Raw genomic sequence first — 16863 nt, forward strand, 5'->3', positions numbered from 1 at the left:
ATATATATATATATATATACGTAGTCTTGTAGCTATCGACAAGTTGCACCAGGCTCAAATCTCTATTGACAATGTTTGTTCCAAGAAACTAAAACCTGGTGCGGCCACTAGATGGAATTCGCCTCTCACTATGTTGCGTAGTCTACAAGATTTAAAAGAGTCGGTAACAAGTTCGCTTGCGCTTCTCGGTAAAGCGGACCTCATACTCACTGAAAGTGAGTGGGGTATAATTTCATGCGTGATTGCGGCGCTTACACCCTTTGAAGAGGCAAATATTGAGCTCTCTTCTGAAAGCTTTCCCTCTATCTCGGAAGTCCTGCCTTTGTCTAAGATTTTGAGACGCCACCTTGTTCAGGTAGATTTTGGTGGATTCTCACATGTGGCTGATAAGCTTCGAAAGGCTTCGCTGAATAAAATGCATTGTAGGTTTATTATCCTTCGTTAAGTCACACCCGTCACAATTGCCACATATCTTGACCCGACTTTCAAGAAAATGTATATTTCACATGACGATCTTCTACAAGTTGAGAGCGAAATTCCAAACAAGATAGATTTGGCCTTGCTGGCTGCTGAATCTCGATCAGAAGATACAAGTACCATCGCAGTCCCTGCGATGCATTCATATCAGAATCGAGCCAGTTTTTGGTGTTCACAGCATGAAGTCCTTATAGTCAATGCAGGACATGCTTCGACAGCAACCGAATATATCAAGGCTCTGCAAACTTTCAATAGGGAGTTTCAAGATAAGCTTGTCCACTCAAGTGGTGGAAGTCTCGTACTATGGGGTCCCAGAAATACCTGTTCGAAGTTGCAATGAAATTCATGTCTGTGCCCGCTATCTGTGTCTCTTCTGAAAGAGTGTTTTTCAAGGTTGGTCAGATAATCAATGAACGGTGGGACTGACTCTCAGGGAAAAACATTGACATTGTGCTGTCTTTGAAAAGCCAGTATTTTATTTTTATTATTTCCTGAGCCCGAATAATTCTAAATCTGGGTTTTTATTATATTTATTTATGTAATCGAAGTTTATTTTTATTGTTTGATTTTATATTATTTGAATTTTGACAAAAAAAAATTATACAAAATACCCTTTATTTACCATTTGCGTTACTGAATGTCGGTAAATCCATGAAATAGAAAAAACCTGATCCGAAATATCGATATCGATACATCGAATATCGAAAATAAAAATATCGATAATAATAATAATAATAATAATAATAATAATAATAATAAGTTTATTAGCCATAACACAATAAATACACATACAATATGAATACTATTTACATTCTTTCCGTATCTGGAGAGCTTTTCCAAGAAACCGTATCGTATCCACATTATTTTCTTTCCGTTTGCTCTGCAGTATATCTGGGAAACATACCTCGCGCAGAAAACGCGGTCTTATATTGTCAGTTATTGGACACTGTTGGAAAAAATGGACCAAATCATCATTTTTATTTTTACATACGGGATAACCGTACCTGCAATCCGGACCAGACCCACGCCATTCCAATTTCTTCCAATTATAACCCAAAGGTAAATTACTGGATCGTAGTTGGATCCAGTATTTTTGTTCTCTCTTACTCAGACTTAAATTTAGATAAAATACCTCCCCTAAGATTTTCTTTGCTTGACTATAACCTATCAGGCTATCTGACAGCTCTACTTTAGCCTTCCATACCTGTTACTCCTGTTCCTTAATTCTCCCTTCAGTTAGCTGCAACACTTTACTATCCTTCATACCAATTCCTCTCCCATCTCCCCACAAAAATGAAAGCCCTAAACCATCTAGAATTCTCTTCACCTTAGACAGCCAATTTCTCTTCTTCTTAGATGATAGCAATTCTATGTACGCCCCTCTCACTAGCCCTGACTCCGTTAGCTGCACTTTTTTCAACCAGTATCTAATTATCGAGATAACACGGTTCTGGTATATACTATATAACCCCAAATCCCCTCTAAGTACTTGGCTGTGGGTATTATTCTCTAGACCATAAAACCTCTTAAAAAACTGCAACTTCAAAGACTCAAGCTGTGGCACCTTTTCCCATTCCCATAATTCGCATCCATAATGAACTACAGGCTTAATTTTTGTTTCAAAAATATATTTTATTACTTTTATATCATTTACCCCTTTAAATATTTTACTTCTATAAACAGATGCTAACGCCGCTTTTCCTTTCTTAATTTATTCTTGTTCAATTAAGAAAGTTCACGCCATCCTCCTTTTTGTTCAAGCAAAACACAGAGATATTTAAACCCTTTGGATCTTGCTAATTCCACACCTCTATAATAAACTTTTTCCTCTGAATAATCCCCACCACCAAATACAACAATTTCACTTTTACTTACATTAAGGTCCAGATTATTTAACATAAATTAATCAGAAATCAAATCAATCAAAATCTGGAGATCTCTTCCACTTTTTGCCACCAGAGCCATGTCATCTGCGAATAATAACACCGACAGATTCAAATTCCCTTAACGCAATGACGGAGCCATTCTAGTCTCTGGATACCTGCAGATATCATTAATAAATAAATCCAATAGCTTAGTTAATAGGGTAGAACCTTGCCTAACTCCAAAACTTAGTCCTATCTGATTCGGAAAAATGCCGCTTGCACTTTAAACCAAAACTCTAGTTGTTACGTATATACTAACCAGTAGCCTAAATATCCTTCTCGGTAATCCTATCTCAATTAACTTAGACATTAAAATCCTTCTACCAACCTTATCGAACGCTTACGCAGGTCTAAAAACGCTACATAAAATCTCTTCTTCCCACTACCATATTAAATCAAAAAGGCCTTGCATAACTAGCATCTGATAGATCGTCAAATACGATTCTCGGAATCCAGTTTGCTCTTCTCTTAAAATCTCATTTTTACCAGGCCACTCACTCAGACGTTTCTCAATTATCTTCATAAATATCTTACTCAGTGAGGATGCTAGGCTTATTAGCCTGTAGTTCTCCGGGTCTTTTCTGTTTGCCTTCTTAAATAATGGAATTCCTGTTGAAAGGGTCAAAGACTCGGGCCATAATCCCCTGTCCAGAATTCAATTAAATATTGCAACTACAATTGGCAAGAACAACGATATAAGCCTCTTATAGAAAAGTGTCGGAATTCCATCGGGTCCTGGGGACGAGTTACTTTTCATGGATTTCAGGGCGGCTCGCACTTCTTCTCCTGTTATCTCCTCTGTCAGGGCCTAATCCTGTTCTTTCATATGGTATATATCGATATATCAATTAATAAAAATTTCGCCCAACACTACTTTGTAGTCGTTTCGGAAGTAAACAAAGTTATTAAACAAAATACTTTATATTTAATTCTATATTATATGCAACACACACATAACTTTTCCAAATATTTCTATGTTGATATCAACAACATACTGCAAAAGAAAAGAAAAAAAAGATACAAACTGTTATAAGATTACCTTATTGTTAAAATTCACCAATATTGAAGAAATAGACTGAAGAATGGAAACAGGTGGCACAGCATTATAATCGGGTTTGTACCAAGTATCAAGCAGTGAGGTATCTACTCCTATTCCAACGAGCCCATCGCGCATCAACAGCAGTTCCGACGTTAGAATACGTGTGGGAATTGGACGATAGCCATACTTCTGTCCAAGAAACGACTAAAAAATGACATGATACGAAATCTAAAAATGCAGAAGCCGAATTCTTTCATATACATAAACATCATTTAAAATTAGGTAAATTTTTTCTTCTCTTGGGGGAATTGATGAGAAAAACGGACTTTACGTAGCCTTCGAATAATCTTACTTATCAAATATTTCATGGTAATGTACTGTGAGTAAAACATGACTCGTGCTAATGATATCCAAACTCTGAAAAATAAGTTTTGATAACAGCTTATACATCAAAAGAATCAAATTTTATGATTGTTTCAAATGTGTAAAATTTTTAAGTTTGCAATTTTTTATCAAAAGGTAAGAGCCTTGGAAAATTCAGCTGATTTTAGAAAAGGGAAAACCTGCTCCAAAAAAAGGAACGAAACTTGATAAAAATTGCACCGCTAAATTTAAAACATCAGGGTGTGCGTGTGGGTTAAGTTAAGCGTGCTAATGATATCCAAACTCTGAAAAATAAGTTTTGATAACAGCTTATACATTAAAAGAATCAAATTTTATGATTGTTTCAAATGTGTAAAATTTTTAAGTTTGCAATTTTTTATCAAAAGGTAAGAGCCTTAGAAAATTCGGCTGATTTTAGAAAAGGGAAAACCCGCTCCAAAAAAAGGAACGAAACTTGATAAAAATTGCACCGCTAAATTTAAAACATCAGGGTGTGCGTGTGGGTTAAGTTAAGCGTGCTAATGATATCCAAACTCTGAAAAATAAGTTTTGATAACAGCTTATAAATAAAAAGAATCAAATTTTATGATTGTTTCAAATGTGTAAAATTTTTAAGTTTGCAATTTTTTATCAAAAGGTAAGAGCCTTGGAAAATTCGGCTGATTTTAGAAAAGGGAAAACCCGCTCCAAAAAAAGGAACGAAACTTGATAAAAATTGCACCGCTAAATTTAAAACATCAGGGTGTGCGTGTGGGTTAAGTTAAGCGAGGATTGGGTTAAATGGGTAGAGCTAGATGAGGTTGAGTTAGTATATCATGAAGTTCCACGGAGTCAATAGTTCTTAGCAAAAAACAGCAATTTCGATCCGTCGCCATTTTCAAGGAGTTTCAAGTTTTTTTTCAAAATTGTCGCAAATTTGCTTCCGCAATAAACTTTTACTATTAAGATAAATATATATAATAGTTGTCATTCCTAAATAACCTTTAATCAAACATTTTTCTTACTGAACAGTTTTTTTTCAGTCTTTTGTTAAACTTTCGGCTACTATAAGCTATAGTTTGCAATAGTAGCTGTAACGTAGTATAGAACGAACTTTTTTTATTTTAGGACCATTTCGAAAATAATCCCTGAATGACCATTAGTCAAAAGAGGCACATATCATCTATATTTAAAAATCAGGCAAACACTGGAAAAAGCCATCGGCTTCTTCTTAACTAGAGCCTAGTTAAGAGCGAATGAAAGCCATAATTTTTTTTTTTTTTTTGAAGCTATCTTCTATAAACGTGACGAAAATTATTCGCTTGACATACTGGGGTGTCTTAACATTTCACGGTGGCATATACCATAACGTCATATACGTAACGGACGTTATCAATTATGAGGTTATTAGACATTATATGGGGTATGGTTCTCTCTTTACCATGTTGCGGCTACTGCTCCAGGCATAACGTGGAAATAATACAAAAAATTATATTTTACGTTAGTACAATCAACACAAATTCATAAAAATCATGTAGTTATGCCCAGCAGCTTTTAAATGCAGCAGTAGTAGTAAACAGGGGCGTCAAGTTTGGGGGGGGAGGGAAACCCCCCCCCCAATATTTTCGGTGACTTGGTAAAAAAAATTGACTCGGTAAAACTGCGGCGAGATCGGGGTTCAGTTAAGTTTCACGATTGATTTCAATTGCAAAGAACATATTAACAATAAAAAAAAAAATATGTCAAGTTTAATGACAAATCGGGTGAAAATAAAGTGCTTGGCGTGTAAGAAAATTTTCGATAAGTATTACCGTAAGCGTCATAACGCCAGTTTTCATAAAAATGAACCTGAGCCGAAATGGATCCTAGCGACCACAGTTTATATAATTAGGCAGTAAGTTTACCGCAGATGATTTCTGACTCTTCATTCTCGGTGCGAACAAAAAGCTCCTCCCACTTATTTCTGCACTTATGGGTTAGTGTATATGCGTCAATCAATGAGAAATGGTTAAAAAGTACATTATTCGTAATTACGGAGGCAGAAAAAAACTTAGTCACTTGGTCATGCGGTCTGTAAGTTTTCAATCTCAAAGGTATTAATTATTTTATATAAAATTTACTAATGAATCTATCATTTTTTATTCCGCAGACTCAACTGATTGGCCTATGTAGGATTTTATAAAAAAGGGGGCGGGGGGTTGATGAAATTTGTGAAACTAAGGAATTTGTTTTCTTCTAATGACTGGTGGAATAGGTGTGACGGGTTCAGGGGCGGATCCAGGATTTTTTAGGGGGGCGCAAAATAGGTTGATCCGATAAACTTACGTTAGGAGCAAGTTTAATTAATGCAAACTTGCGTTAATTAGGTAAATTACACTACTTTAGACTACTTTAGGGGGGCCCCCCTCACCCCCCCCCCGCGGGATCCGCCACTGGATGCTTTATCTTTTTTTTCACGTCGTTATTTTTATTTTCTACGATATTTATTTTCTAGATAAGACTAGTTTCGTTTTCAATCAATGTTTTCGTATGAAATGGGCAGACCTTTCCTGGACTTTAAACAATAAACACCTCTGTTTGAAAATCTTTACACTTTGTGAATTTAGATAGCGATAAGGGCTCCTGATTGAGACCAATTTTAGGACTTGGGTTCTAATTATTGGTTTCTGTGGTAAAAGTTGCCACAGTACTACAGACAATAAAAATCAAACCAATATCAATAAACATATGTGAAAAGTGGAAGTGACTATATTTAATTTAGCTGCAAGTCTACATTCATGCCCACGACGTAATTTTCCTTTGATAAAAAATTGATAAAACTTTTAAAACTGAAATATCAATGCGAAGCACCAAATATCGTAATCAAATGGCATCACTTTGTGGCATTGTTCAAATAGAACTTATTTTTAACTTGATTATCGTTGTAAATTCATTCTTTGTTTTTCTTTCCATTCTTAAACCAATGAAATATTTACCTTTTGCATTATTACAGCCCACTATATATACATTTATATAAATTTATATGCAGCGTTACAGCCATACCAATTATTCTCCTTTCCTTTTTTATTCTTTAATAATAATTTCTGGTCGTTTTGAGTTTGAGTTATTGTAGGCTTCTATTTCTACTGATCTTAAGTTTAATATGGCCTTTACTTTTCTTTAAAAAAAAACTTTCTTTTTCGTAAAGTTTTTGTAGTATATTTATATATGTATATATATATATATATATATATATATATATATATATATATATATATATATATATATATATATATATATATATATATATATATATATATATATATATATATATATATATATATATATGTATATATGTATATATATATATATATATATATATATATATATATATATATATATATATATATATATATATATATATATATGTATATATATATATATATATATATATATATATATATATATATATATATATATATATATATATATATATATATATATATATATATATATATATATATATATATCGGCACGTAAAAACAGCTCCTCTCATTTGATCTGCCATCAGCGGTCCAATTACCCTGGAACACGTATTTGGCAGAAACTTTCTCAAAATGCCTTTGAAACCAACATGAGACTTCGTAACCTACTGTTAATTCCTAAAAACATCTAATAATAACGTTGCACTACTAATTACCGATTTTCATGTATGTATTGGAATAAATTAATTTAAAATTAGTTTCTTCAAAATTTAGTGTTCCAACGCTGAAGCCAAGTTTCAAACAGTTCGCTGTAACGGACTGTAAGTAAGAAGCGACCCGGCTCAATGGTAACCGAATCTCTAAAAAATGGAATTTTGGTACCAATAGATGAATCAAAAGAATCAGATTTTAATTCTGATTTCAAAAATATAAGTTTCATCAAATTTAGTCCTACCCATCATAAGTTACACGCCTGATAAAATTTGGCTGATTTTCGAAAAAAGGGGGGAAAACCCCCTAAAAGTTATAGAACCTTAATGAAATTCACACCATCATATTCAGCGTATCAGATAACCCTACTGCAGAGGTTTCAAGCTCCTATCTACAAAAATGTGGAATTTTGCATTTTTTGCCAGAAGAAAGATCACGGGTGCGTGTTTATTTGTTTTTTGTTTTTTTTCCAGGGGTAATCGTATTGACCCAGTGGTCCTATAATATCGTAGGAGGGCTCATTGGAACGGAAATTAAAAGTTCTAGTGCCATTTTTAAGTGACAAAAAAAATGGAGGGCAACTAGGCCCCCTCCCACGCTCATTTTTTTCTCAAAGTCACCCAATTAAAATTTTGAGATAGCCATTGTGTTTAGCATTGTCGAAAATCTAATAAATATGTCTCTTACGATGACTTAATCCCCCACAGTTCCCAGGGGAAGGGCTACAAGTTATGAACTTTGCCCATTGCGTACATATTGTATTGGTTATTGGGAAGTATACAGACATTTTCAGGAAGAATTTTTTTCTGGGGGGGGGGGGGGGGGGCTGGAGGAGGGGGTTACTCGGGAGAATCTTTCCGTGGAGGATGTTTCTTTTGGGTAAGGGACATTTCTATGTAGGGGGCACCGGATTTCGAAGCATTATTTTAAAAACGATCAGAAATTAAATTAAAAAAAACAAGTACTTTCAACTGAAAGTAAGAAGCAACATTAGAACTTAAAATGAACAGAAATTATTACGTATATGAGGGGGTCCTCCCCCAAGTCAATACTTCACTCTTTACGCTACAGTTTTTTTTTTAGTGCTTTCAAAAGAGCTATGTATTTTAATTAAACGGCCTTTGTGATTCAGGGGTTTGTGAATTAAAATTTTTTTTAACTTTTAACGTAAAGAGCGTGGTATCGACTAAGGGGAGAACCCCTTCATATACGTAATAACATATAGGTAATAAAAAAAAAAAACAATAAAAAAAAACAAGCGATACGGCTCAATAGTAAGCGAAACTTTTAAAAACGGAACTTTGATGTCAATAAATGTATCAAAAGAATGGGTTTATAATGCTGATTCTAAATATATGAATTTTATTAAGTTTAGTATTACTCATCAAAGGCTACGAGCCTCAGAAAACTCACCTGATTTTTTAAGGAGGGGGGAAACATCCCCTAAAAGTGAAAAATTTTTAATAAAAATCACACCGTCAGATTCAGCGTATCAGAAAACCCTATAACATAGGTTTCAAGCTCATATCTGCAAAAATCTGCAACTTTGTATTTTTTGCCAGAAGAAAAATATACGAAGTTCGTTACGTAAGTTAATTTGTAAATTACGTCAGACCAAATTTAGAGACAGTCATTTAGCAAAAGAAAAGTAAAATTTTTATGCAAATTTTGTTTACTTATTCAATGACGGCGAGCCAAAATAAAAGCTGCATTAACTAAAAAATGATCAGAAATTAAATAAAAAAAACAAGTTTTTTAAACTGAAAGTAAGGAGTGACATTAAAACTTAAAACGAACAGAAATTATTCCGTATATTTACGCTAAAGTTTGACTCTGTCTCACAACTTTATTTTTTAAAACAATAAAAAACTTTAGCGTAAAGAGCGAGGCGTTGAGGAGGGGACAGCCCCTTTCATATACGGAATAATTTCTGTTCGTTTTAAGTTTTAATGTCGCTCCTTACTTTCAGTTTTTAAAACTTGTTTTTTTTATTTAGTCGCGTTCAAGAGAGATCTGACTTGTCTACCCGTGAAAAGATCTATTGTCGCTTATGTTTATACCGGTTTATACATTCTCTGGAGCAATCGCACCTCGGTCCGGGTTTTTATAATGGGTGAGATAGGGAAAGATCATACTGCTATTATATATAGGGGAGACCGGGGCATTATGGACACTTTTACACAAGATTGCAAATAACTTTTCAATAAGACTCTATTTTGCACATCTGATTCTACCAACATTAACTTCAGTATGTTAGCTTTATTTGTCCTATTCATAACAAACTTGTACCTCTTACCAGATTCTCATGGGAAGTGACCAAACAAAAAGTGGCAAAAGTGTCCATGTACCTGGAATACTGGGGTATAATGGACACTTGGTATGGGTAATTTGGACACAGATGTCCATTATACCCTGGGTTGTTAAAATCAGAAATAGAAGAGTAGATAACTGAATATTTCTTTCATGTACATTAAAAATGTTTTGAATACATATAAAAACTACATATAAAAATCATAACTACTTGATGTCAAATTGAGACAAGTTCACTCGAAAGACAAGCTGTTCTGCTTGTCGCATAGTGCCGCCAGTAAAGGATGGAGGCCCTATGATCATTTTTATGCTGGCTCTATCAAATGTAAAAATCTGATCCGTCCGCTTGAACTTCATGAATGGCAAATGTCTCTTCAAATAGAGTATCTCATACTCGTCTTCCTCCTGAGAAACGATCTCGCCGATTGAGTAGGTGGGAATTTTCCCTATTTTTCCCTCAAAGACAAGGACGTAGTCACCAGTTTTCACATCTTCATAGTCGACGTCTTCCACAATCTCTGCATGCATGCTTTCATCATCAGAGTCACTTAGATGGAATTCTCCTTCCATTTCATCCTGACTACTATCTATGTTGTCAAGACCCAAGGCTTTTTTCCCCTTTTTATTGGTAACTTTTGCCATGTTACTTCTCACTATTTTATTTTCTTTTGCCTTTTCTGATCGTTCAGCAAAGTCTTTCATCAGTTGGTTTTTTACAGGTGTATTGGTGGCTACAATGCTTTTGATCCTTTTGCGCTTGGCAGTATTTTTTCTGGTACTGACTTTAGGGTGAGGGGAAATCTGTTCGAGAGAGACATTTAGGGGTACAGGCGCTTCTTCTGGTGTTTCGAAACATGCATTAGAAGATGTGCTTGGTTGAGACAGATCATTGTCTTCAGGAATATTAAAAATCGGAGAAGCTGGTTCTGCATAAAAATGTCACGGTTGAAGGGATAAACTCCAGAAACTCTAAAAGCGAGACTGAATATTTTGTGGCGTGAAAGCCTGTGGAAAAGCACTAACAAGAAGTTCTGCAATATTATCAATCTTGATAAGCTGACCAGAGTGGTTAAGCATCCATGCATCAGCAGCTCCATTGTAGTGAGCTTTCAGTGGTCCAAAAACACATCTATCAAGGGGCTGAAGCTTGTGACTTGTATTGGGTGGGAACGTAAGAATTACAATTCCGTTTGATTTAGCATATTCTAGTGATTCTGGACTAATGTGGCTCACATGGTTGTCTATGACCAATAGGACCTTTGAGATAAGACTGCATCGTGTGTGCTTTTGAAAGTGTTTTAGAAATTCAACAAAGTTTTCAACGGTCATCCACCCGCTTTTATAAGCAGCACCTTTTGTTGCCAGTAGGGGCACCAGAAACCATGCCTTCTTTGAAGTGAACACGCGGAAAGACCATAAAAGGGGGAATTGCTACACCTGTAGTGCTAACAGCACAACATACTGTTACAAGTTCACCCCTCTTGGCTGATGTCAGTTGACCTACTTGCTTAGCACCTTTTTGAGCAATCACTTTCTTAGGTTTCTGCACAGTTGTAAGACCAGTTTCATCAACATTCCATATAGCACGAGCTTCAAATTTCTTCATTTCTAACGCAGCTGATTAATTGTCCAAAAACTCATTGACTGTTGCTCGATTGAACGCTGTTTCCCGAGCAATGCTCGTAGCCTGAGGAGCACGGATAGACACACCTGGGTTTCTTTTCAGGAATGAAGTAAACCAATCCGCACCTGCAATTTTTTTATTTTCCCAGCTGTCCGGAATCTTTATCTTGTTCAGTTTTGCAAACTGATAGGCCAGAGTAGGACATTGTTTGGGGCTGAGTTCGTAGTGTAGCTTTTGTAAGATAATCAGTTACATTCTTTTCTTCGATTGCACTTAATATTTTTTTAGTGCCTCTATCAGCTTTAAATGCCTCTGGTTCCTTACTCTCAAGTTCATTTAACGGCACTTCCTTCCCCAGTTCTATCCATCTTATCAGGCTTGCTCTAGGAATGTTGAGTTGCATTGATGTTTTCTTTTTGGGAACACCGTTGCGAATCATTATCAAAGCTTCCCCTGTCCATATTACCCTGGTCATTGGTGTCCATACTGCCCCTAAATCAGTTACAATAAAAAAACTTAAAACATGTCCACTCCATGAAGTGCCATGTCAAATTGTAGTTATCCAATTCCTAGCTTAAGTAGCACTCTCTTAAACTTAGCTGAACCACTATCTGTAACTAAATACTACTTGCTGGCAATCTTATGACAGTAAAAACGAAGAAATTTACTTTGCCTTTGAAAATTGCAAATTTATACTCTCAGGAATGAATGTGTAATCCAAGCAACAGAATCCATTAACCACTTGTTTCTACCACCAATGGCACCTATTTCGGCTATAATGCATTTTAACCAGGAGTCACCAGGAGTGCATAAGAATGGGGTGTCCATATTACCCGAGTGTCCATAATGCCCCGGTCTCCCCTACTGTGCTAGCGACCGAACAGGTAGTGACTAACCCATTTTGCTGCATCAGCTCCTAAGAAAATGAAATTGGCAGTTCATTCCAACGGAGGAAAAGGTAAGACATAGCCTATGCAATTAAATTATTCACTGCGAATCGACTAGTGGGTAGGCTGTGCATATAGCCTACACGATCCCACTTGACTAGCGCAGTGATTTACATTAAAAGGTTAATGTAAAGGCAGGGGCGTAATTTGCTATAGTGCAGGGGGGGGGGGGGGCAACTGTCCCTCCAGACCCCAGTTTTCCCCCTCCCCCCCAGCTTTATGTTTGCCCCCCCCAGCTGGAATTTTGCGTCTTCGAAAGTCTCGTCGAAACTAAGATAGGCCTACATAATTCAAGCATCCACAGAAACAGATCAGTTTTATTTAGCATACCTTTGCCTTTATGATAAGATTGGAAGATGAAAGCCTTTTTAAATAGAGTATAATCGGCATGTTTATGAATATTGAAGCACATTTTGTTGTCCGCTCCCTAAGGAAAAGGGCTAGTGACAGCATTGTCCAGGGGAGTTTCTAAGGGGGGACTCCCCCCTAAGGGTCCTGAGAAAGGCCGTTCGTCGGGCGAAGCCCGGCAAAAGTCACTTTTTTTCGGCGTGTGACAAAGCCTCTAAAAGGGTTATCGTCGGGCGAAGCCCAACTAAATTTGCTTATTCATCTGCGCCAAGTCGACAGAAACCAATGTATCCCCTAGAAGAGGACTTGTCGGACGGACCCCTACTAAACTTGGTATTTCGCCGGTCCGACACAATGTCATAAAAGACTTCCGTCGGGCAAAGTGTCGGTAAAGGGAGACGACGAAACTTATTGCTCCATCTGCACAAAATCGAAGGAAGCCAGTTAGTCCCCTAGAAAAAGACTTGTCGGGTGGAGCCCCTACAATACTTGGTACTTTGTCGGTCCGACACAATGTCTTTAAAGATTTCCATCGGGCAAAGCACCAGTAAGCCGCAACGACGAAACTTACTGCTTCTTCTGCGTGAAATCGACAGAAATCAATTAGTCCTCTAGAAAAAAGACTTGTCGGGTAGAGCCCCTACGAAATTTTGTATTTTGTCGGTCCGCCATAATGTCATGAAATACTTTCGTCGGGTGAAGCAACGGTAAGTCGCGACAAATTCAGCGGTTCCATTTTTTCGGGCGACTTCCCTGCGGAACTCAGCATTGTACCTGGGAGCAAATACGCTTCAAAGAGTTTTTTACGGTCGAAGTTTCGGTCAAGTAAGTAGAATGGTTGCCTTTTTATCTTACATATATCGATTACAATGATTCAATGCTCGTACCTGTTAAATTAAATCGCAGTAAAGCCATTGATCGGACCGTTTTCGAGGCTCTATTTAAATGAACTTATGCTGTCAAGACAATATTCCAAACTCTCTGGTCAGTTTACCAGTGGATCGCAACAGCGCCACTAACTGCAGCAACGGCAGAAAGAAGTTTCAGCAAACTGACGTTGGTTATGACACGTTTACGTGCAACAACGGATCACGACCGTTTGGATCATCTCCTCATGATGTGCTGCGAGATTGACATTGCTGACGAGCTGAAACTTGACAAATTGCTAGAAGTCTGGTTGTCTGCCAAGCCAAGACGGTTGGCCTTTTAATTCAAGTTGTTTTTTTTTTTCATTCTGACTCTTTTTAAATATACTAATTGAAATTCTAAATTTCTTACTTTGGCTTATATACATCATAATATCATCATACCTCTCCTCATCTTGCTTTATTCCATAAGAAAAGAGCAAAATCGTTCGCTATATCAGAGGATAGTATAGCCTATTAAAGATGTGCCTCTCGGGGTGGATCGGGCTCAATTAATTCAGGAAAACCGTTGGAGTTCGGAGTTCCAATGATAGCGATTCGGTATTAACACAAAGCACAAGAAGTTAAACTCAAGTTTTTTTTTCTAATTATTAACAAAATAAAAAAAGTCGGTAAAAATGACCAGCCCTTCGGTAAATCACTTGGCTCCCCCCCAACATTTTGGCTAGTAACGCCCCTGGTAGTAATCAGCTGTTAACCATTTCTATAGGACTTTGCTGTAGCCTGCTAGTCTTAACAAAAAGAAAAAAAGACGCCTTTTAGGCAGAATGCTGTAGTAGATGCCACTTTTCTTGATTTTCAAGCCAATATATTTTCTTTGCTGTTCAAGCCAAGAGATAGAAAGTTTCCTATATAGGGGTTTCAGACAAGGCGGTTCTAATAGTGAACTTTTTGTTTTGATCCGCTTCAACCCCAAAAAGGAGACACACTAGTGTCACCCATGGTAGCAGTTCGGGGTTGGAGAAGGCAAGTGATAGTTCAAATATTATTATCTTTACATCAAACAAAATATAAACAATGGTTTACCAGAATTATCACTCGCACTTTTACAGAAGCATAAATGTAGGATACATAGGGTTTATAAGAGGATACAAATCTAAAAAAAATGTAAAAACAGGATTTTCGGACTGTTAAAGCTTGTCTTGCTTATGGAAGGAATGAACACGTTATCCACTATTTACGACAGATAATCAATTTATAAAGCATACTGTAACAGGGTTATGCGGCTAAATTGTTCGTTAAATGCGGTAGTCGGGCACTTTTTGTATAAAAAGCACTTTTTCAGGTTATAAAGCCTTTCTGATAAAGAATACATGCTCCCAGTTGAAAACATGAATCAAACTCTGCAAATCCTTACGATAAAATTGGGACCCATCGAAAGTCTTTGGCAATTTTCAATTTCTCTCATACACAGATCGGTTGTTAAATGATCATCAGTTGCTTCGTCTCTTACACCCCATCGCATGTCAACAATCTGAAATGAGATAAATATTTTATGTACTCTCCAGCTCACACTCTAAAAGGCATAATTAATTAGTAATCAATAATTTAACACGATCGTTAGGACTCTTAAATAGGATGAAAATTATTTAGTTAAATACCACTGTTAAGGACTTTACCTGTCAACTTTTTCATCGTTGTTTGCGTCTGTATGCTATACCCAGTCTAAGACTATCTACGGTGTATTCTTCGCATAGGCCACAAATTCTTAAACTTTGTTGTTTTTCGCTACTTGAAGACGCCCCTCCTTTCTGCTTTGAATCTAGATTTTTGTTTTCCTGTGCACCTTCATACAAACTGTGATTCATAATGATCTTTTATCCCTCGGTACGTTAGTTAAGTTCATATTTCATCCCAAAATCACAGATTTCGCCAAAAAAAAATAATTTTTCATTTGAGATTTAGATAGATTTAAATCCACCTATTCTTGACGTTTCTTTTCTTTGAACTCTGCACTTCAACCAAAAATCTTTTGCCTTACATTTGTCACAAGATGATTACCTCAAAACAAGCAGCTCTAATAGTACCAAATAAAAACCAATGATCATGTGACATGAAAATAAAGAGCAACGGAAATATTTAAAATGAACAGAAATTCCCTAAAATTTTGAGGAGCTAATGAAACCACAGTCCACCACTATTAACACTAAATTTGAATCCGAATATTCCTCTGTATATATTTAGTTTTGTATGAAACAAAGAGGAAAAAATAATAAATGAAAATAAAATCAAATGGCCGGAAAAACAGGGTAATGTGAGCCAGTCCTCCTCTTAGCACTGAGGAAGACTTGGCGGAGGTCCTTGTCAAAATATCTGCTTATGTTTGATTCATATTGTTCCACTACCTCACACTAGCCTCATTTTTCTAGGCTATTTGATTTTATTTTTCATTTATTGTTTTTTCTTCTTCTTTGTTTCTTACGTCATGTATAGCCAGTGTGGTCTTGGAATGTATCTTTATTTTAATACATTTCCGTTCTTTTTATCAGATTATTTTGAGGATGAATGTGAAGATTTTTCGACCATTGGCAAATAGTTTCATTTTGACAAAAGAGTGATCAATAATCATTAATAGAGCAGCACCTTTTTTCCATGTGTTCAATTATTACAAATAAGCGGACAATTTCGCCATTTTTTCGTTTGATTGCCTTTTTCGTTTTATTTTGAGGTTTTATTCTATGATGAAAATTTGTTAAAGCTTTTAGATTAATTAAAAGGAAATGAGATAAAATGATTTAAATGGTTAGTTCGCGTAATTTATAGCTACTCCAGGATATGAGATATGGATACTGCTGTCAGTTACACGACTTTTACTGTGATTTTTAGCTTCCAGGCTTTGTCCATTTTTGTGAATTCAGTTAAATTTGTTCTTTAGAAGAAAAACCCTTGTCTCAACTGAAGAAAAATTAGAATTTCTAACTCAATAGGATATACTTGAAAAAAAATTATTGCCGATAAGTGTTTTGCCTGTATTCCAACGTCTTACTGACGGATTAGAGGAACAAAAAAAATATTGGTTTTTCCTACCGGTGTCAGATCAGAGTGCAATACTTTTTACGAGGGAACACCAAAATTTTTTTGAATAATTTTACAAACGAGTGTTTTCGCGAGTTCGGAACAAGTATTTCTAGCAACTGTTAGTACAATTTTTTGAAAATTCAAAAGATGTTTAAAAAATTGATGAATTTTGAGCGTGAAATTAAAAAAAAATAGAAGAATGAAACTAAACC

At 36.0% G+C, this 16863-nt stretch overlaps 1 protein-coding gene across 1 annotated transcript in view; it reads right to left on the reverse strand.

Annotated features, from left to right (window-relative positions):
* Positions 1–16863, reverse strand: part of LOC148949293 (NACHT and WD repeat domain-containing protein 2) — a 293776-nt gene that overhangs the window by 264195 nt on the left and 12718 nt on the right. The window contains exons 3-4 of the mRNA XM_089092914.1: positions 14991–15107; positions 3442–3645 (exon numbers count right to left, since the gene is read on the reverse strand). Coding sequence (XP_088949040.1) covers positions 3442–3645; positions 14991–15107 — 321 coding nt within the window. The remainder of the gene's footprint in view (positions 1–3441; positions 3646–14990; positions 15108–16863) is intronic.

This window comes from Artemia sp. Qi Xiang Cuo, chromosome 8 (genome assembly GCF_049724085.1).
Source record: "Artemia sp. Qi Xiang Cuo chromosome 8, ASM4972408v1, whole genome shotgun sequence".
Classification (NCBI taxonomy): domain Eukaryota; kingdom Metazoa; phylum Arthropoda; class Branchiopoda; order Anostraca; family Artemiidae; genus Artemia; species Artemia sp. Qi Xiang Cuo.